Source organism: Augochlora pura, chromosome 3 (genome assembly GCF_028453695.1).
Source record: "Augochlora pura isolate Apur16 chromosome 3, APUR_v2.2.1, whole genome shotgun sequence".
NCBI lineage: Eukaryota > Metazoa > Arthropoda > Insecta > Hymenoptera > Halictidae > Augochlora > Augochlora pura.
Window position 1 is genome coordinate 9782486 of NC_135774.1, and position 21348 is coordinate 9803833.

The 21348-nt window shown below is 44.5% G+C and overlaps 1 protein-coding gene across 1 annotated transcript; it reads right to left on the reverse strand.

Annotated features, from left to right (window-relative positions):
- Positions 1-174: 174 nt before the first annotated feature.
- On the reverse strand, positions 175-5035 carry LOC144478646 (uncharacterized). Its single transcript, XM_078196726.1, has 7 exons — positions 4982-5035; positions 4731-4917; positions 3503-3731; positions 3282-3438; positions 3004-3216; positions 2655-2854; positions 175-1273 (listed from the first exon to the last, which is right to left on the reverse strand). The coding sequence occupies exons 1-6, from the start codon at positions 5033-5035 to the stop codon at positions 2669-2671; spliced, it is 1026 nt and encodes a 341-aa protein (XP_078052852.1). The 3' UTR covers positions 175-1273; positions 2655-2668.
- Positions 5036-21348: the final 16313 nt, after the last annotated feature.

Genomic DNA, 21348 nt, shown 5'->3' on the forward strand with positions numbered 1-21348 from the left:
GATTTGAAGTTCAATCTTTTTTTAAATGGAATACAATATTATTTACACCATGCAAGCTGACAGACGGAATAGCAACTACCACTAAACAATTTAAAGCAATGCTGGTTAAATTTTGATATGTTTCTCAACAAGTTGGTTTAAAAACAATGCTTGAGACAAATGATACAGAATCAGGTAAGAAGCTAATGAAACGTCTAAATATGTCTTCCAATTTTTAAATCTCGGATATTCGAAAGTATTCGAGGTATGTACTTGTTGTACCCGAAATTTTCGCGAGCGCCAAAGAATTCGATCGCGGCCGTCGTCGGCGCTTGTCCTTCTCGATCGCGGTGCAAGCGGAATCCGCAGGCTTTCCGGTGAACGGTGAGCCGCATTTATCACCGTCACGGAATCGTTTTACGCGTGTGCCGATCTCGCGAGCCGATCGGCTCGTTGCGAAGCCATTCGCGTCGATTTAGCGATCCCATTCGTCATCCATTCTTGTCGCAATCGAGTTCACCGCGCGGCCCTGGTGCGCCGGTGCACCGCGCGCGCGCCGTCGTCGATCGGTATCTCGACCGTGCTCCTAATTACAGGCAATTTCAAAAGACTCATTCGACCCGAGATAAAAGCTCCTCGACTCGCCGCAAGCGCGATCTCGCGAACGAGCAATTACGGTCGAAGGGCCAGGATAGCTGAAGCTGTGCTAGGAAAACGCTCGAAAGTCCATACGACGTCGCACAATGTTGCAAGTTCGCGGGGTATCGACCTGTCGCGGCAAGTGTCGCTCTCGATGCGCCAACGGGCGATCTCTTCGAACGAGCGATCGGCTCGCGACGACGAACGCAATCGACGCGACGATCTGCGCGGTTCTTCTTCGTTTTATTTCCCACTGAACGGACAAAGAAATCGACGACGCGGTACGAAAGTGTTACTATCAAAATTGGCACGCCGGGTTCACGACGTTTCGAGAGAGCCCAGATACTATCGGCCGATAATAATACTGTTGCAAAAAGGAGCCGACGTTTGATCCGTCGAAGTAGGTTGCCAGGAAAAACAGCCGACGGAGCGAACGGTGACTGCAGGGGTCGGTGTATCGCAATCTCGCCTTCTGCAAAAATATCTCGCAGCCTGTCCGCGTTCCCTTCCTCGGCACGAAGTTTAAATGTTAGCCACAATGGCGTGTCATGTCAGCTCGCTCGTGTCGAAACAAACGGCCGAGGGGTTCCAGCGAGTTAGACCTGTTCTACAGCTTGCACTCGTGTTCCCGGGAAATACGTTACCCGAATCGAGCCTAAACAACAGGGGTTGGAAACAGTTATGGTATCGGCCTTGGTTCTTCAAACAGTTATCGAGAACCGAAAATGTCTCAAAACTGTTGTAAAGTATGTTGGATATTATTTTCGTTCCTTATCTGTGACTAGCTATTACAAATAATCGCGTTTTCATATCTAAGTTTTTACTGCATGCTATGTAACAAGTAGTTTTCAGTCGACGTTGATAAACTGTTACTATTATCATGATTTTTTATTTAAATGTTTTTATTGTATTAACCCCTTGCACTCGAGTCGGACTCGTGGTAAAGATTTTATGCAAGCTCTACTAAATAAATTATTAATTTCTTCTAAATCGAAGTAAAAATAAATTCTTCTCTCATGAAAGTATAGAAACGAAGGTAAATAAAGACAATACAGGAAACAAAAATTGTCTGGTCTTATTAAGAGAATTATTAAGTATGAATAAGTGCTAATCGTCACAGCATGAAAGGACCGATAGTGCAAAGGGTTAATGTATTTGTATTGTATCGATGCATTTATTGAGTACAATAGAACTGCCTAGGGAGTTTATGGTCGAAATTCAGAACGGAATAATAATAGTTATAGAGCTGATGTAATATCAGTTTTGTAGAACCAGAAGCGAAATTGATATAAGCTAGAACCGATGCACTTTATAAGTTACTAGATCTTTTCGGTTCTTTGAAACTGTTTCGATTAGAATTGATGTACAGGGTGGTCCATCTAAATATTTCGATCTATAAAAGTTGTTCCAAAAATTATTTGTAATCAAGAAATTTGGGATTTCTGGTGTCATTTGGGGTAACTTTTTCCTTTATAAAAAATTTCTCTGAGGCATCGTTAACGAGATATTAACGAAAAACAGTGCCGCTTTGCGCCAGCCAAGCTCGTCTCTCATTGGTCAATGTTATTCGTTAATAATTCGTACACAAAGCCGCGGAGTGCTTTTTTGCTAAAGAAAAGTTTGCTTCATATAATTTCAATTCTAATCACTCTTTTCTCAAGCTCATGGTTTTATTAGTTTTCAAGATCATTGGTATTGTCGCGCAGTTGATGTTAATACTAAACTCATCAGTCATATTGACTACAGTAAAAAGATGCAAGTTATTTAGATTTCGTACAATTTTTGTTACAGCAGTTGTTCCAATAATGTAATTTATCAAAAATCTCTTAATTGTACTAATAATTTTAAAATAAGAAATTTTACTATGATTAAAAACCTTTAAAAAAAGCTCATTCTTGCTTCCGCGCGTCCTCTGATATCAGTCGAATTTCATATGATAAAAATGTTTTGTAACTTCACTATTGGATCAGATATTTAAAAGGAAACATTTAACTGGATCACCCTGTATAACACTTTGAAACGACAATTCCTGATACCTTTTCGTTCCCTGCTAAGTACTGATCGAGGCTGGCGACGTTTCCAACGGTTTCTCCGTCTCGAGATCCTGCTCCCTGTCGAAGGTCTGCAGAGTGTCGTAAAGAATGATGTAATTGTCGCGTAGCTGGACCAAACGGTGCCACAGGTTCGCGTGGATCACATCGGAGGGCTTGGCCTCCGCCTCCACCTGGTTCGTAACCTGGACGAATCGAAAGTGACGTTAACGAGCTCGTGAACGCGATTGAAAATTGTCGTTACGGTCGCGTTGGTTCGAAAGGGAAGCGAACGCGTTCACCGCGCGGCATGGCAACGGGGAACGTAACGGCCACAATTAGCGTAAAGGATTACTTTGTCGGCGGTGCGTGGCGCGCGATTCACTTGGAGGTACTTGAGATGGAAGAACAGCTCGTAGGCCCAGCAGTCGATGGTCTCGATTCGGCGGGTCGCGTTCGTCAGATCGTCGATGCTCGACGGTAACGTCGACACCGATTCCGGCGTCGGCTCCGCGCTCGGCTTCGACGGCGCGTTGTCCATCGCGACCGCTTGCAGCCAGCGTTTCATCTGATCAGCCGAGAAGAAAATGGTCGTTAGCTCGGGTCCCGATGCAGACTCGAAAATCCACTTACGGTGGTGGTGTCGGCGATCAGTTTCACCGTGGCCGGTCGCATGATATCGATAAGATTTCCAATGATCGTGGTGTCCTTCTTGGCCGTGGTCACGTAAGTCGAGAGAGAGCTGTCCCAATTCGGCGAGGGACCGCATCGAGCGTGCCTCAGCTCGCGTCTGTTCACCGATTTCGAACGAGCTTTATCTACCGCCGAGATAACAGTTCCGCGGGGCGTCTTACCTTCGGAATAAGACGGCGATTACGTTGTCGACGATGTACTGCGACGGGCCGATCACTATTTTCTTGGTGCAGGTCGCCAGGCTGGTGACCAGGAAGGCCAGAAGCTGGCCCAACGGGCCAGGTCGACGTCGCATGCCCGACCCGGAGAACCCTCGGCCTCTGTAGCATCTTCTCTTCCAAACTCCGTGACGTCCGCGGTCGAACGTCGTCACGGGACAATAGCTCGATACTGTGGTTACGAATTCGTGCAGTTCAAAACGCGACTTACTATTATATTATACAGGGCTTAATATAATTGATAGTATAAACGCAGAGAGGTTGATTAAAAAGAATGATAAAAAGGAATAACAATCTTTTCATTTAAGGTTTTGAGGAAGCTGAGTTGAAAGATGCGTCAAGTCTGTATGGTTTATTCGATGATATTATTTGTCCAATCCACTTTTTCTCGGAAACGTATACATATACATTTTCTTCGAATAATATATTTTCTTTAAAATGTATTCTATATTTTTGTATTTTCTATTCTACATTTTTATATTCTCTATTCTATATTTTCTTTATTTCATATCCTTATTTTATGACGTAGAATCAACGCTTATCAGCGTTGTATCACCGCTTGCTAGATACCTTGTACACCAGTTATCCTTATCTTCGTCTGATCATGACTGTACGCATATTTCAAACTATCTTATTTAATGTCTCATGAAAGCACGGTTTTGTTTCTGCACATAAACTGATAAAGGGGTTGATGACCGACCCTGATATGCTAAGTTTAAATTTTTAACTTCGTGTCTCTTCATTGATGTTCAATATAATTGTATCAATAGAAATATTAAAAATGTGAACTATTCCATCAACGACATTAATTGTTTCAGGATATTAATTTCTTCTCAAACTAAATTATTAGTTGGAATTGTATCCTGTAATCAAAAGGTAATTAGTACGAGTAATTAACCCTTTGTACTCGAGTGGAGACTCTGACTCATCATTGTTTTATCACGTTACAAAATAATTTTTACTTCATCATGTTTGTTTACATTTAAGAGATCATTATTTTGTATTAATTACAAGACCTAATTCTATATGCATAAACTGCACTAACAAATATTTAAGTGAAAGTAGTGTCAGAGAAACTATCTTCGAATAAAGAGTTAAATTGGCTCCAACTACACAGGGTTAACAAATAAAAAATAAATAAAAATAGTCGAATCGTTGCCAATAGCACTACCATAATCCAAAACGCTGTTCGACTCCCAATTCCTCGTGATGCTGGACAGAGTCGTGTGACACTTGGCTTTCCGACCGGAAGCGTTCTCGATGTATCTGCTGGTCCTGACAGAGTCCGGCATGTACTTGTTCACGTGGTCGTTCAGTTCGATGATCTTGCCCGGGAACGTTTCCAGACAAGCGATCGCCTGCGTCGTAACAAAGTCAGCGCCGCGAAGGTTAGCCGTAACGTAATGACATTATGCACTGTACTTCTCGATGCAGGTGCTCGAGAGACGAGGCCCCGCCATCCGTCTCCGAAGTCATCGCAGCGGTGTCGTTAACGGGTAGCTTAATGAGCGTAACTGATTATTCCACGTAAATTTGGATCAAAGTTCATCTTGGTAACCCCGCGGGACCTAAACCAGCGACCTCGCCGTGCGAGTTGCGCGTACAAAACTCGGCGGGATTTCGACAACGAACGATCGCGATCCCTTGCGCGCGAACCTATCGCCGAAACCGATTTCGATTGCGAAAAGCGTGTAGGTATAGCAATTATCAGATTTCGCAAGATTTTTCTACCTCCTTTCACTTTTTGAAGCATCCTCGTTATTTAATTACGTATCCAATCCACGGTAAACCATATCGTAGCATTGATTTTGCAGCTAATCAGAGCAAAGAAATTTCTGCTCCTATTCTCTTTAACAAAGCGCTTTGCGGATAAGAAGTTTTGTAAAACTTTAGGTATTGCAGTAGTGGCCAGATTGATATCGCATCGATACTTATCGATACCAGCTGACAATTTCAATCCAATGTTGAATTGCATCAAAAACGTAAACTCGAAAATATAAAATTGTCAAAAACAGAATCGATACCTCTTCAATGCCTACTATAAAGTATCGATACCTGACTCATGCTGCTATAAGATACCGGTACCGGTATACTTTCTTGTGTGTATATATTTTTATGAAAGTATTCATTTACATAGAACGGAAGCATTAATACTAATACAACAAGCAGGAAAATAGGAGTCGATAAAATCGATAAGAATTCTATGGTAATTATATTTACAATTATTTTTGTTCATTTATGAAAATGTAACTCCGTTTATTAAGATAATTTACTGCAGCATCAAACGAGCTTATTTAATATCGCGTGCTATTAAACAAGCATTTACAATTACCGGTAAGTATCGAAGGGCCATCCATTCATTCGCAAATCATCAAACGTGTATCGATACTTTCAGAAAGCACCAAAGAAACGTCGATTTAATTTAAACAGTATTGGTTTGTAATAGTTTCAGGAAGTTTTAAAATTTCGATACATGTCGATTCATGCTATTAAGTAATTTGGTATCGAATTGACTGAATTTCATCAATAATATCGATACCACGAGTACGTCTAAGGTAAGGGTGATATTAAAAGAATAATGCTGTTTAAGTATTCTATTAACTTAGTGTAAGTTAAAAAAAAACAACATGTTAGATTCAGAGAGAGAGAGAGAGAGAGAGAGAGAGAGAGAGAGAGAGAGAGAGAGATGTCAATTTATCTATAAAACTATTTTTTCTATATGTTTATAATAGAAACGATAATATTAACTATTAAATAATTAAAAAATAAATAAATGGTTATAAAAATAACAATAAGACATTTCTTTTAATTTAGAAGAAATAATAATATCTTTACAAACTCTATAATCGTAAATGAAAAAAATTGGTGACCCGTCATTCAGTGGTGAATACTCTGGGTCAAAATCGATTTATCCACCGCCATGCGAAGATCAAATAGCGGATGTTCCCTTAGAATAAAATCACTTTTTCTACTTTCGTCCATTAGACGACGCGCGGCGCGGGGCGCGGGGCGCCCCGATTATTAATAAAACGTCGGCGTCGTTTCCGCGTTCCCCGATGTTCGATGGGAAGAAGAAGCGCGACGGACGAGTAACGTTTAACGGGGTATTTAGAAGCGCGCATATTGAAAAGCCGTAGATAGATCTTGCGGAGATACCGGGGCCCGCGGTTGTATTATTACGTACACACGGGGGCCCGCTTTCTGCGAAACAGAGGCTCCAAGATAAATAGTGTAACGAGCGATTCGCTGTGCGGTGCACGGGTTGCGTTCAAAAGCGGACGGTTAATGAGAATGCAATGGGCGCCTTAACTCCACCTAGGATCGCCGAGCTCGAAACGGATGTGCTTCCAGATTTTTCCTAATTAAGATGTGGCCGGTGCAACTCCATTACGTAAAGCAACCATCTTGATTTACCGTTCAACTCGACGGCGATCCGGCCGCAACAAAACCTTTATGGCCAGCGAGAGAATTGGAAGCACTCGAAAAGAGGGACGAGCGAAGGGCTGCCGGTTTTCTTCCACCTTCTTCTACCTGTTTTTCGTGCTGCACCACCGGCAAAACAACCAGCACCGCGGCACCAGCGACCGAGCGAAGATACCCAGGCAACGGCGCGTCTCGTCCTCGTCTCGCCACCACGGCATCTCCGCATCTCCGCGTCCCTTCTTCCTTCGTCCTCCGTGTCCGCGAGTTTCGCGGAGGTGCCGAGGTGAGATCTCCTCAAAGATCTAGCAACGACGCACGACGGCCGCTATTACTCGCTGCGCCAACGGCTGGCTGGAATGCGATGCAAATTTTATACGAATCGGTTACACCACGACCCCGACCAGTGTGTACCTCTTCGAATCCGAACCTTCGATAGGCACGGCAGGATCGTTGAATGCCAAATGGCGACCTTCGCCGCGGAACAGCCGTGCTTGCGAATCCCTTTGCGCGCGCCACGAACGTCGCGGGACGGTATATGGAATACGGAGCACCGTGGCGCGGTTGGATTTGTCCGAAAAAGTCACGGAGACCTATTAACGATCTAACAGATTTCAGGGCGGCGGGATGCGCGCGAGGTGGTGGTCGAAAAGGGTCGCGCGCATTGATTCTAAGGACTGATACCGGTGCCGGCGGCTGACAGCGCGGCCAAAGACGGCCTCGAGCTGAACGAGAAGAAGAACAGGGACGAAGAAGGAGGAAGGGAGAAAGAGAGAGAGAGAGAGAGAGAGAGAGAGAGAGAGCCACCGAGCAAAAGAAGAGCAACGAGAGGAGCCAGAGGAAGAAAGAGAAGAAGAAGAAGAAGTCAAGAGGTATCACGGCCAAAGACATTTCTATGCGCGCCCACTGTCAGCGAAGATAACTTACGACTTGGCGGAATGGTAATGGCCGAGGTGGACATTCCGTCCTGTTGCAGATTTAATAGACTCGTTCTGATAGAGGGCTACGGAACATGTCACCGCTCGTGGCCAACCGAGTCGAGCCAATGATTTACCCGCGGACGAGCCATGTCAACGCCGCCGCGATTTTGAATCGATTGATAAGGACTGAATCGAGCCGTCGAGATCGAGTCTGCTTTACGATCGGACGGGAAACGTTTCCGATTATTCGGTCGCCTTTACGACGCCGTTGTTCAAAGTTCGCATAGAAAAGCATAAAGAGAGCCGTGCCCGGCCGGCCGTGTTTGCCCGTCGCAGTCGCGTCGAGTCGAGTCGAGTCCGCGTCGGCTCGGTCTGCTCGACAAAGCGTCGAGGAGCGGTGAAGACCGGGCACGGCGGTCGCTTGGACGATTCGTAGGAAACTCGAGGCGATAATGAGGCTGCTGGATAGGTTCATTGGCTCGCATCCTGGTCGTCGAAACCATCCAACGGAACGCGTCTCTCTTCTGTCGAGTCGTTGACTCGCCTATGATTTAAAAAAAAAAAAATAAAAAATATAAAAGAAAAGAACAGGCTACGCTCCGCGCAGAAACGAACCGAGAGATAAGGAGAGGAGCCTCTCGTCCCGCGTCTCTCGCCTCGTGGCACTGGTCTCCGTTCCAAGTGTTAATGAACCGTCACTCGGCGCATCGCTTAGCATCTAGTTCCAAGGAAACGTCGCTCGCGATCCGAAACGGTCAAACAGTTTCCATCCCCGCGTTCCCCATCGCGCCGCCTCGATATTTAATAAAACGGCGTGCCGAGCGGAGCGGAGCACAAGCCGGGGAGACGGCGACGCGGAATCGTGCCATCTAGGGTTTTTCAATTACGAAGCAATCCATGTTCGTGATCCCTCGAGACGTATCAGCTTCTCGGAACGGGGACTCCCTTTCTCCCGCCGTGGCCGGCCGATCCGCTCGTAAAATAAATCGGCCGTACCGAAAGATTCGGCGATCGTTGCATGTACAAGCCGCCTATATTTGCGGCGCGTCCTTAGCGTGTCGTTAGCCGGCCGGCCGAGCAACAACTTTGCCGCGTTTCGACGTGCTCTCGTATTCCAGCGCACGCGATTCTCTTTTATCTGCGGTTGCGAGTCCCCCCGGCCGCACGCCACTGACGCACCTATGCCATCCCTTTATTTCGCGCAGTCGCATGCAGCGTTTACCGGCTCGTCCTTATTTGCATACACGTGCGCGAAAACGCGCAGCGGACCCTCTCGGCGATCGCGAGTTACAGCCCGGCCGGCGAGAAAAATTCTGCTCGTCGATTTTAATCGACTCCGGGGGGAAAAAAAAGAACGACGGGGACAATCACGCGCGCGCGCGCGCGTTACGGATGCGATCGAGTGGGCGGTTTTCAAAGCAACGAGGTCGAAAGCGGACAGGCATGAACCTCAATAAAGACAAACTTAGCCCGGCCGGCCGCCGGCTATATTTAAACTCGCGCGTCTTTGTTCGCGCGATTGTCGCCCCCGCTCTCGGGCAGATTGTTCCAAAAGCATTCCGCTGGCTCTCCAAGGACTCGACTCGACTCGCGGTGACCAGAGACAGTCGGACAGAAAGAGCGAGAAAGAGAGAGGGAGAGAAAGAAAGTTTCTCGGATGGTCAACCGTTCACCACAGAATCCGAAAATTGCGGCTTTCCGTTTACGCGCGGACCTAGAAAATCCTCTTGCGTTTGCGATTCACAACGCATTTGTCAGCAAATACGACGAATGTACCTTTAAAACAATTTATTTCACCCTTATTTATTACATCAAGTCATAATTAACTTCCGATGCAGACTAATACATGAGTCACCGGTAGTTTTTGCTTTCGCTAAATGGATAAGGGTTCAATTTAAATAAAACAATAGGCTCGCCCTAATAGAACACGCGTCGGCAATATGATCGCCTCAATTAAATAAGCATATTCGGCAGTTAGGGACCGTCCAGATGTTGCGTTTAAATTCAGATCTGCCATGTCCAAGCGGGATCATAATTATGGCAATATTACAATTAAATTTAATGTCGTATAGCTTAGTCAAGATCATTGTCGTTCGACATTCGACTGCCACATGAAGTTAACCCTAATATTACCAGGTTCATTTTTAGCAATCCGCGATGTTTTACGAGAACGATCCTTTGTGCTTCGTTACTAGATCGCGGATTTTTATACAAAATAGAAATTTTGTTCAACGATTGTATGGAAAGAGATAAAAATGTATCTTTTCTTATTATAATTATAATTAGTTGAAAATAACGTAAAAGTGTTTTTAAATTCTTGCAATGCTTTCGCCATTTTGTATTTCTTCTAGCAAATTTTGCAATAAATTCATGAAATTCGCTGTCTATTTATTACTATACCGATCTTTTGAATAGGATACTCAATTTGGTTAAGATTTATACTAATGATGTAGACTTTTTCATTCATGATTTTAATTTTGAAAATCAATTGTATATAATGTAATCAGAAGTTAGGATATGTAGTTTGTGTTTGCTTTATATATTTTAATCATATTTTATTCACTTTTATTTTTCTTATTATATCCTATTATTATCACTATTATTATTATATTGAATTTTGTTAATAAACTGAAAAGGGCATCAGACCCGTTTATACTCAATCAATTAAATTATATTAAATTATACTAAATGAAATTAAATAAAGTGAAATGAAATTAAATTAAATTAAATTAAGTGAAATGAAATGAAATGAAATGAAATGAAATGAAATGAAATTAAATTAAGTGAAATGAAATTAAATTAAATTAAGTGAAATGAAATGAAATTAAATTAAGTGAAATGGTATGAAGTGAAATGAAATTAAGTCAAATGAAATGAAATGGAATTAAATTGAATTGAGTGAAATGAAGTTAAATAAAGTTAAATTAACTTAGAGGTGCCAAACGAAAGAGGAGGAAGACAAAGCGACGAGCCGTCGTCGCGGTCGCGTTAATTCAGTTGGCACCGCACGCACGACTCTGTTGACACTCGACGAACGCGTCGTGCGTCACCGGTCGTGGTCTTCGTGGTCGTCGCCGGCACGCCGACGAAGGATAAGGAGCCGGGCAGCGTTTCGCGTGGCAACGATCGGCCTCGATTCCCATCGCGTCCCGGACCGATGGGTTTCGAAGCCGACCGGGCCGACAGGAGCGATACGGTCGAGGAAGATCGTCGCGCCGGCTATTTCTCTAGGAGCGCGTGGGCGCGAGGCGGAAAATGGGACGCGTGGATTACGAGAGACGTGTCCGCGTAGTAGCAGGTTAATCGAGCGGTAAAAAAAGCTAACGAGGGAGCTTAACGGAGTTAGGTTCGCGGCCGGTTGATTAGAGCGACCCCGGGGGCCAAGTGGTAGCCCGTGTTTGAGAACAGTCGTTGCCGGCCATCTGTCAGCGCATCTGCTCTTAGGGAGCGATTAGATCGTTCCTCGATACCTTTCCATCGTGCAATTACCTTCCCGCTGTATATTACGCGATACGCGGCGAGATTTATCGGCGCATCGGATCGCGAGCCAGTGAATAGGAAAATCGTTAACACTGTTTTCGTTTCTATCGCGAAACCGATAAGCGGCCGCCCATGACTTATTATAGGAGGAGCGTTGATACGATGTAAAAGCCGAGCCACGGGATGAATAACTGGAGGCAGGCCAAGGCGAAGATTGGTACGTCGAGGGCTTGCCGCAAAACTTGCATCGCTCTGCCATGACGCCTCGTTCGCCGTCGCCTCGACGCCGCCGCCGCCGCAGCCGTGGCGAATCTCCTAGCACCCATGTATCCCGAGATGGCATCTGAATTTTTCGCAGACGCCCGCGTGTCCCGCGAGCTACGATATGCCCCCCTCTCGCGTATTCGAGCCGCGTTGGAGCATATACGGTGCCTCCGCGCGGTGTCTTGCACGCTAATTACAACGTATCCGCGGTCGAGATTGAACGCAGCCGATATTTCATATAGGACAGAACGCTCTCGCTTGCGCAACAACCTCTAATAATGATTGCGAAAGCGATATACGTAAGTTAAGTATCGAGGTTCCCGCAAGGGGATCGAGGCCGAAGAAAGTGCGAGCAGCGCGAACAGTCCGCGGCGAGTCTATGAAGGAGGAGGGCACTCGAGCCGCGCACAAAACCTTAGACTCTAATTGTAAGGCTTACAGTGGCGAGCAAAAGTCTGCACACACACACACGCGCGCGCGCATATACATTTCTCGTCTCGTTGAAATGAAGATCGTGCCGCTAGTTTCTTAACTAATCGGTCGGATTCGAGTGGTTGTAATTACGACGCGAATGTAATTAACGTTACGTAATAGTTTGGTTTCGTTTATTATGTTTACGATGGACGGAATTGCTGGTTGGTCTGTCCGTCACGAGGATATCGGTTTTTCTGAAACCGGTTCCGGTTTCGATTTCGATTCTTCAGCCTGCGAACCGATATCTTAACGCATTACCGACCGGACGGCTAAAAATACTCGATTCTCTCGACTGCTCGTGAAATGCATAAAATAAAAAATCCGATCGTCACATTTATTTGCGTAATTGAATCTGGATAAAATCTATTTTAAATTAAATAAGATGCCTTATATATTCGTTTAACTGTCTGATATTTTACAAGCAGAATGCAGACTTTATGCGTTTATGACAGAAATGAATAAATCAATTATAAAACCTGTAATAATGTTAGGAGAATTTAAGGATATTATTACATTAGTGTCAATTTCGTACGGGTATTAAAACAGGAATAACATTTTTATCTAATTTATGTTCCGCAGTCTGCTTATAAGTAATATTCGTTTTTGTAAAGCGAAGCGACAGCCTTAAAATACTCCGGCTACGAGCGAACGTTCTTAACGAACTTTTATTCGCTTCGCTCGATCAGGTATTTTTCAGGAATGTCGATACATAGCGGCGGATAACCTTTCTTTATCACGGTAATTGAACATGCTAGGGGGCAGCCCGCGCGGATAAATTAAATTAAATGAAACTCGATCCCGTGGCTAGCGCCTGGTTAAGATCCCCCGTCTGCAGCGACAGAAGCATCTTTCCGCGGAGGTCGGCGAGGCGGCCCTGCAACAATCCCATTCGATTCGCTGCCGTAATTAAGGAGTCGGGAGCGACTCGGTTGCACAAGTCTCGGGGAGTGCACCGAGACGCTGGCGCCGAGACGGATACGCGTAGTTTTCTCGCGAGTGAGAACGGAGGCGCGATCGCAATTGGTAGCCGCGAGTGCCTTTCTAATTTTCGCGTGGCGCAACGCGTTGATTCTTCCTCCCGGGACCGAGTCAATTAGCATTTCTGGTTAATCGGATTCTCGCGCGAATCTAGCTTAATTGCGATCACCTCGCGGACGCCGCGCGACTCGGAATTTCGAATCGAGAGGATCATTCTCCTATATGTATAGCAGCATTATATACCGGGAATGAGATCGCCGAGTAGAGAGCGCGGTCGTCGTACCGAGAATACGATCGGCCGGCTCGCGTGCTCCCTTCGTTTCTGCGTTGATCGCCGTTCGCGAGCTTTGTCTCGATGCTCGGCCCTATTATAGTCGAAGCTCCAGTTTTCCGCCGCTTATCGTCCAGCAACCATCTAAATGTCGTCATCACGTAACAAGTACAGGGTAGATCCACTTAGGACGGATGCGCGGGCTCGTTCTGCCGCATTGTGCGGCCTCTAGGATAAGCCTGGACCTTGCGCAGACTTGTACACAGACTCGATATCTGCCTCGTTCACGACGATATCGACGAGCTAGACCGCGTTATGGCTACTCCGTAACGGGGCATAATCGCGGCTGCTCGCGTTCCAGTGGCCGGTCTTCCCTTCTATCATCGACATCTCGGAACGGTCGAGCCCCTGATTCGACGTTACGATCGGCACGATATCCTGCGACACGGCTCGCCGATGTCGAAGGAGCAATCGCCGATGCCGATGCGTCTTCCCTCGGATAACTCGAGCACGTTACACGATCTTCTCTGCTCGATCAAAATTTCTGGACGCCGTGGAAGGCTTCTCTCTAGAGAGCGGTCCGCGAGTCGGAAGCGACCGCTGGGCGACTCCGCTCACCCAGAAACAGGAACGTCGTGTGGCTGCCATTAGGTTTATTGCGATCCGTGACACAGGCATTTAGATTCAGCTGGAATGCAGCCCTTTAGCTAGAATAACAGGTAGACGCGAGCCAGCAGCCGGTAGGAATCTCGTTTAAGGGGGTCGATCTTTCTTCCCATCTTTTCTTTGCCTCTTCGTTTCTATACGTGATCCCGGTGAACCGCGCGATTCCCAATCTACGGCGTACATGCATCCGCGGGATGAGGTTTTTTAAAATAATAATAGTAATAATAATAATCATAGTAATCATAGTAATGATGATGATAATAATATCGATACTATTTATTCGTTTAATGGGACGAGCCCTTTGTTATTTAATAGAATACAGAGATGGCGATCAAATAGAAGACTAACGAGGAGAAGAGAAAGGGAAATGTTAAGCAAATACTATTATTTATTGAAGTATTTTAAGGCGAAAGTACCTATTATTGAAGATTGCATAATTGTTGAACCAATTCTTGAAAACATTGCGTAAACAATACATGGAAAACGGATACAACATATGAAAGTGGATGGAAATATTTTATCCTTATTTTCGAACATTTTTGAAATGAATTCACACTTAATCAGCTGTAAAGAAATTTTTATTTAAATACGGGTGTTCGTCACTGTTATTTCGTTTTAGCTATCCACCTTTTTGGCTTGCATTTCAAACATTTTGTAAAATAAAGACGTCGGAAAAATGAGATCGACTATCGTAATTTTTATGAAATTTATACCACATTATTATACTAAGTTTACCGCAATCTTCTCATCCTCGTATTCTGTATAGTATAATGGATTATTATAAATTTCATTCCTGCGCTGCCACGCGACATTTATGTATGTAGTAAGAATACCGTTCACATAGTGGAACGTTTATATAATAAAAGGTTCGCATAACGAGCGTTCATATAACAGAGATTCTACCGTACTCTTGAAAAGCGTTCCATAATAGGTACTTTTACCTTATCGCGTCGAATTCTCTTTGTCGTCGAGCAATTTCTGTGGACCAACATGCACGACGGCGACGACGACGACGACGACGACGATGCGTCCGCGTACAACGTGCAGAGTCGTGTACACGATGAACGCACCGCGGTGTAACGCGCGGGCCGCTAATTATGCAGATTGGCACCTAACGTAATGCTCGTTAATTAACCGCAATGCCCGTTTTATATATCCAGGTGGGACGGAAGGACGGCCGGGCACGGCGCCATATTGCCACACCGGAGCCGCTGCCCACGCTCCTTACAGCAATGTCGTGTGAAACGGTCGCTCGTTTACGATTTATTGCAAAACTACAGAGCCTGTGTACGCTTCGGACGTTTCATGCTATCGGGGGAAAAACACGGTCGGCCGAGCCCGCGTGTTTTTCGGGTTCAGCACGGAGGGAGAGAGAGAGAGAGAGAGAGAGAGAGAGAGAGAGATCGCCGGCGAAACTTTGTAGGAACATTCGCCGAGGATCTACGGCTCGGCGATGAATTCATTGTCCTCGAAGGATCGAAAGGTCGAGCACGAAGGTCTAGCCTCGGTGCCGCGATGACCTCTTCGATCGTGCCTCGTCGCCTTCGGAGGCCGAACGGTTCGTGGGCGTTCGAGGAATTCGCTGCGATGCTGCTCGAGAGAGCCTACGGATATCCCTTCGACGGCGAATCGTGTCCCGCCAATGCCAGATAAAACCCTACGATCCAGCGACGCGTCGAACGCTCGAACCACCACCACGGGCCTCGGACCTTCGACGCCGAACGTTCCCGTTCGCGCATAAACGCTAGCGCGCGCGCGCTTCTCTGTTCTACGATAGGAGAGCCCGGGCTACCACCACCGTCAACATCCCTTCCTACCATCGGTAATTTATACTCTATTGTCGGCCCGTCAAATCCTGATGTCTTCATCTGCCGCAGGTATCTTCGGTAATCGCGGTACGCACGCCCACGACGACGCCGTATCCCCTTTCGCGTCTTAAAATACGATCGCAAACCATCCTGCCGAGCTGTTCTCACGGTGAACTTGGGGTACGCGTTCCCCTTAACAGTCCGCCGCGACTCCCCGCGCCGGCAAACTTTTCCTCCGACCGTTCCATCGGCGGCCTCCCCGGAGATTACGTTTGACGATCCGACCCGTCCGGTCGGCCGGATGATTTACACCGCGCGGCCATTTGTCATCATTACGCGCGAACCGTTCTGTACACACGGCGAGCATCGGGCCGCGACCACGGTCGCCGCACTTTACATTTTTCAAACGGCCCACACGCAGCACCCCGAAACCTTCCGATTCCGCGGCTTTTCCGCCTCGTTTCCCTGCGACCCTCCCTCCCTCCAGTCCCCCACTAGTCTCCCTCCGGTTTCTCTCCGGTCACCGTTCGGTTTCCGTCGACGTGGTCCGCGGTGACCGTTCAATCTCCAGACGCGTTCCTCACGATTTCGAAATTCAATTAAACGCGTACGTGATCGAGCAACCCAATGAACGATGGTCCCGCGCGACACGGTATTGCCGGCGTTGCTTATTGCGGCTCGCTTTTGTCCCTATGCCTCGCGTCGCCTCTCGTTCTTGGAACGTCGCGCCGACGCGAGCCGAGCCGCTGCGGTTCGCGTTATGCCGGACATCGTTCAGGGCGTGACGGTCACGAGGAGGATATCTTAAACGCCTTTTCTGGCTGAACGTCACGCGCGGAGATCCCCCCCGTCGCCGAGGATAGAGGATATCCGATTCGCTGCTGCTCGATACATCCGCAGCAGGAAATAGTTACCTAGACGCAATACACGGTGCAGCGCTTTTTTCCGAAAACTTGGAAGATGATATTTTGTCAAATATTAATATAATGAGGAATTGGAGCGCTAATAGTTGATTTGTTCATCTTGCATATAATTACACAGCTTACAGTGGTTTGTCGTCAAATAATTCGATGCTTTTTATATTATTTGTAATTGTTTTATTTATTTTTAGTTCGAGGAGCGCCAGAGTTTAATGTACTTAAATTATACCAGAACACAGTTTTTTAATTACCCATAGTTTTGAGTTGTGTATTATTAAATATGTTCTCTTTTTATTTTGCTTTTTTTAATTATATAAGAAAAGGATAGGGTCTTCCCTTTTTTAAAGATAAAATTGGTAGTTATTAGGTGTTATTGAAATAATTAGAGGAATATTTATAATTATAGAGCTCTTGCGGCAGTGTAGATTATTGTTCCGTTCGAAATTATTAAGTAATAATTAAAATAATTTTTTTCCTTAGAAGAAACATTTAACATGCAATTCTTTTATTCATCCATGTGTTAATAAAACCTCATATATATAATCTAAAAATTAGTTTTTAATTACTTATATAATAATATATTTTAATTATATATTTTTTCAGACCATATTTTTGTTTAGAAATATTGTTAGAGAAAATTGTTTCAGCAAATTATTCGAAGAACATAAGTAAGTACACATTTACATGCCTCATTGTAAAATATCACAAATATATGATATCAGTTAAAAAATGTTTCTTCACGGTGTTTTCAGGGTAAATGCCCCACCGTGAAACGCCTGAAATCGAGATGGAAGTCGCCGAGACCTTGCACACCACGATCGTGTCACGAGGCGCATGAATTTCGTGGGGGACAGACGCGAGTTGTTTGGCCGTGCCTCCGGACATCTTTATTCCTCGTGCCGAGAAAACGCCTTATAATGCTCACGTTTGAAGGGACAATACCCTAAAAACATGCCGCTTGTCTTGCCGGCGCACAGAGAGAGTCACGTGCTGAGATAAGTGCTCCTCAATTTGGAGACAATCGAATTCCTCCTCTGCATACAATCCTCGATGTAACGGTGGGATAGAACGCGTGACATCGCGTATTCAACCGGGGTGACCGCGACAGGTTGGTCTAAACAGGTGGTCGGTTCCCCGTTTTTCTTCTCTCGGAGAGAGCGCTCTCCCTGTTACCCACGATCGATATCTCTCGCGAGCGAGATAAGAAACTCGATTTTTTCCAGCGCTGTCAGGAATCTTTCCGTCATTTTACATTTATTGTCGTTACTGTACATTCTAGGTAGATGAACTAGGTTACAGTGCGTGGCATTTTTATGGAAAATTTATTTTTAATCGATTTTTAATATACATTTGAATTTTAATAGGGTTGTAATAGAAATTTGCATTAATTGATACTAAATGGAGATGATAGAAATTATAATAGATTTTGAATTATACTAGGGTTCGAATAGAAATGTTAATTATTTGACACTAAATGGAGGTGATAAAGGTTATAATAAATCTTAATAATATTGAATTTTTAATGAAATTTTAAATTGAAATTGAAACAGATTTTTACAGATTGTAACAGATTTTTAATAGAAAATCTTAGTTTCCAATATTTTTATTTTGTATTTTATTTTATTGTATTTATATCTCTGTCTTTTTTACTTATGAATCACTTATTATTATCTAATCATTTATATTATATTGGTAATATTAATATCTTTCTGGCATTTTATAGGAACACGTCACTTTTTTTGCGAATTTATCACGAAAACATATTCTTTAAAAATTTTGGTATAGTGTAGTTTTAAAATTATTCATTTGATTATACAATAATCGTCAACTGAATTTAATCAATTGCTGTTGCATTAGGAAGAACAGATATAAGAATGCAAGAAATATTTTCAAAATTTGTTTCGAGCTCAGAATTGTTTTAAATATCATTAATATTATTTTACTAGTGGTAGTACTATCACTATAATAGTACTACTTTAGGTAAACTATTTTATAACAATGGCAAGATTGGATTTCATACAATTTATATTATAATATATGCTTGAATAAAGCATATACCAATCAAATACCACTCATTTTAGTTCTAGTGTTAAATATTAATTCACTTAAAGTGACGAATTAGTTTTCAAGATATCGGTCCCGCCGGTTCGAAGACTTAAAATTCCTAGTAAAACGCGTTTAAAGTCACTTAACCGGTCGTTCAGTCGTAACATTTATGTCATTACAAGATAATTAAATCCACTAACATTTTGACCGTTTCATAACACCAGCATTAAATAACATTTATTTTATCTATTTTATTATTCGCAAAAAGTACCTAATATCTAAAAAAAAATATATAATTACATCGGAACTTACAATAGTACAGTCTAACATTTTTACATCAATAACAAATTATTGGTTGTAATGACAAAAGCCGATTGATAGACTACTATTAAGTGTTAAATTACCATCACAACTTTAGTAATTTTTCGAATAAGACACACATTCTCTAAGCATCGTAGCACGCGAGAACTGAGAAGGAAAAGTCGATCCTTTAAAAATCCTGCACCGGGACCTCCCCTCGATTTCTCTCGACAGAATAGAAAATATCCGGCGGCGTGTCTGACCATGACTTGCCGTTTCCCCTGAGATTCTCGCGCGTCGCATCGCCGCGCGAACGTCGCGTCGCGCCGGTGTAATAATTCGCGGGGAAACGGTTTTTTTTTGTAAGTTAAAGCGAACCCCGTCAAGTATACGTCGATTCGCAGGTATAACGTGCGCGCAAAGGTTCGCGCAGGGTTTTAATTACTTTAGACAAATTCGAAACCGGAGACTGGCTACGCTGGTGGCCCTCTCGTGTTACCTTGGCTCCGAAGACTTGTGCTTGTTAGGTCCTCGCCAGCCGGTGGTATGCACTGTTACGTTGCTGTCAGGACGTTGACTGGTTTATTTGGTGGTATCTTTAGTCCGAGCCTTCTGGCGAAATTGAAAATCGAGGATTACGCTCTCTCCCGTACCGCCACGGTAACGCCTTGTCTGCGACTTCGCCTCGCGCGCCTCGCGCCGTGGATCGTGTTGCACCGTGAATCCGGTCAACGATCGGCTCCCTTTTTTCCAACGTCAGTCCACTGCCGCCCGGGCCCTATCCGAGTTCCGCGGAATATTTAGAACGACCGTAGGAACACGCCGAAGGTAGCCGCGTCGTTACCCTTTATTTACTCTCGCTCCCTTCGGAGCAAAGTCATTCGCTCACTTTCAAATATGCAAATCGGTAAGCGCGTTATGCGTCAGTGATCGTAGGAATTTCGAGCGGAAGGCCTCCCGACGAAGTACGCTGCCTTGTTCTAACGATATAATTAGCCGCGGATACTCGATGAGTAAGCGATCGCGCGCCGATCGGCTCTAACGATTCATTCAAAGCAGTTGCGATTATTAATCGAGTCTGCACGGTTCCAGCGGAAACTAATTTCTCTCGGGATCGTGACCGCGGCGCATAGGCGGACGACGCCTATTGTGCGGGTATCCGAGGGCTCGCGGGAAGGGTTCTCCGGACCCCTGGTAGTCGTAAAGTAGCCAGTAAAAGGGCATCGTTCGTTCCGCGACTTCTATTTGTAGGTGTTGTATTATGCTGTAACGCCACCATGAAGGCAAGTTACTGCTCCATCGTTACTTCCAGACTGGTCGTTGTTGTCGCCCTTTTCCTTCTACCACCGCAGATTCCAAAGATAAACTTGTGCTCCTTTTACGGTGTCTTTCTAGTCTAGAGACCTTTTTTCGTTTCTGGTATTTCTTCATAAAGAAACCATACAGTTTATTACATTGGCGTTTCTCGTGTGTATTTGTTGCGTCTTCTTCTTCTTTTGTGTTTTCTCGAACGTCGACAATGAACGTTTTTAACAATAGGAACGGATCAGAGAACCATACAGAGTGGACCATGGGATGCGATGATTTTAATTTATTCTACTGCTAGCAGTTTAAGTAGAAATTTTTTCAGCTAAAATATCTTGGATTAAGGTCAGCTTTGAGGTGATTATAGTACATGTTCTGTCAACCCTTTTTCTTCAAAGTTATTACGTTTGTCTTCAGTTTTTTATAGGCTGACTTACAATTTTTCTCATTTTTAGTGGCTGCTGAGACTAATTTGGCAAGCATGATTTTTTCAGAATTTAAACAAGAGGAAGCTATAGATTTACTAATAAAAAAACCTTGATAATTCTGGAAAGCGAGAGTTAAGAAACTATTTGATATAATTATCATAAAGCTCTCCTTAGGCTATTTTAGTTGAAAAAATTCCCCGTCGAGTCACAGAATAAATTAATCCAATCTCTTTCCGTTCTTCACTCTTATATTTCTCTTTCGTTTCATAATCCACTCGCGGGTTACCATCTTCCAGATATCTCTTCTCTCTATTTTCCTGGTCGTAGATTCCTTCTGTATCGCGGCACAATGGCAACGGTGGCCACGCTGCGGATAGTTGGGAACGTTGTGGGTCCTCGGTCGACCACCAAAAGCGCCTACCGTAGTCGAAACCCGATCCGGCCGGCACAGGTGGTTCGATCCTTTCGAAACTTCTATCGAGCAGGCGCGTGAAATATTTAGCCGCGAA

Coding starts and splice junctions, on each gene's coding strand:
- LOC144478646 (XM_078196726.1), bottom strand. CDS start 5,035: ATGACTTCGGAGACGGATGGCGGGGCCTCGTCTCTCGAGCACCTGCAT. Junction 3,732..4,730: donor GAACAGCGTTTTGGATTATG/GTAGTGCTATTG, acceptor TCGTAACCACAG/TATCGAGCTATTGTCCCGTG. Junction 2,855..3,003: donor CGCCACGCACCGCCGACAAA/GTAATCCTTTAC, acceptor CGATTCGTCCAG/GTTACGAACCAGGTGGAGGC.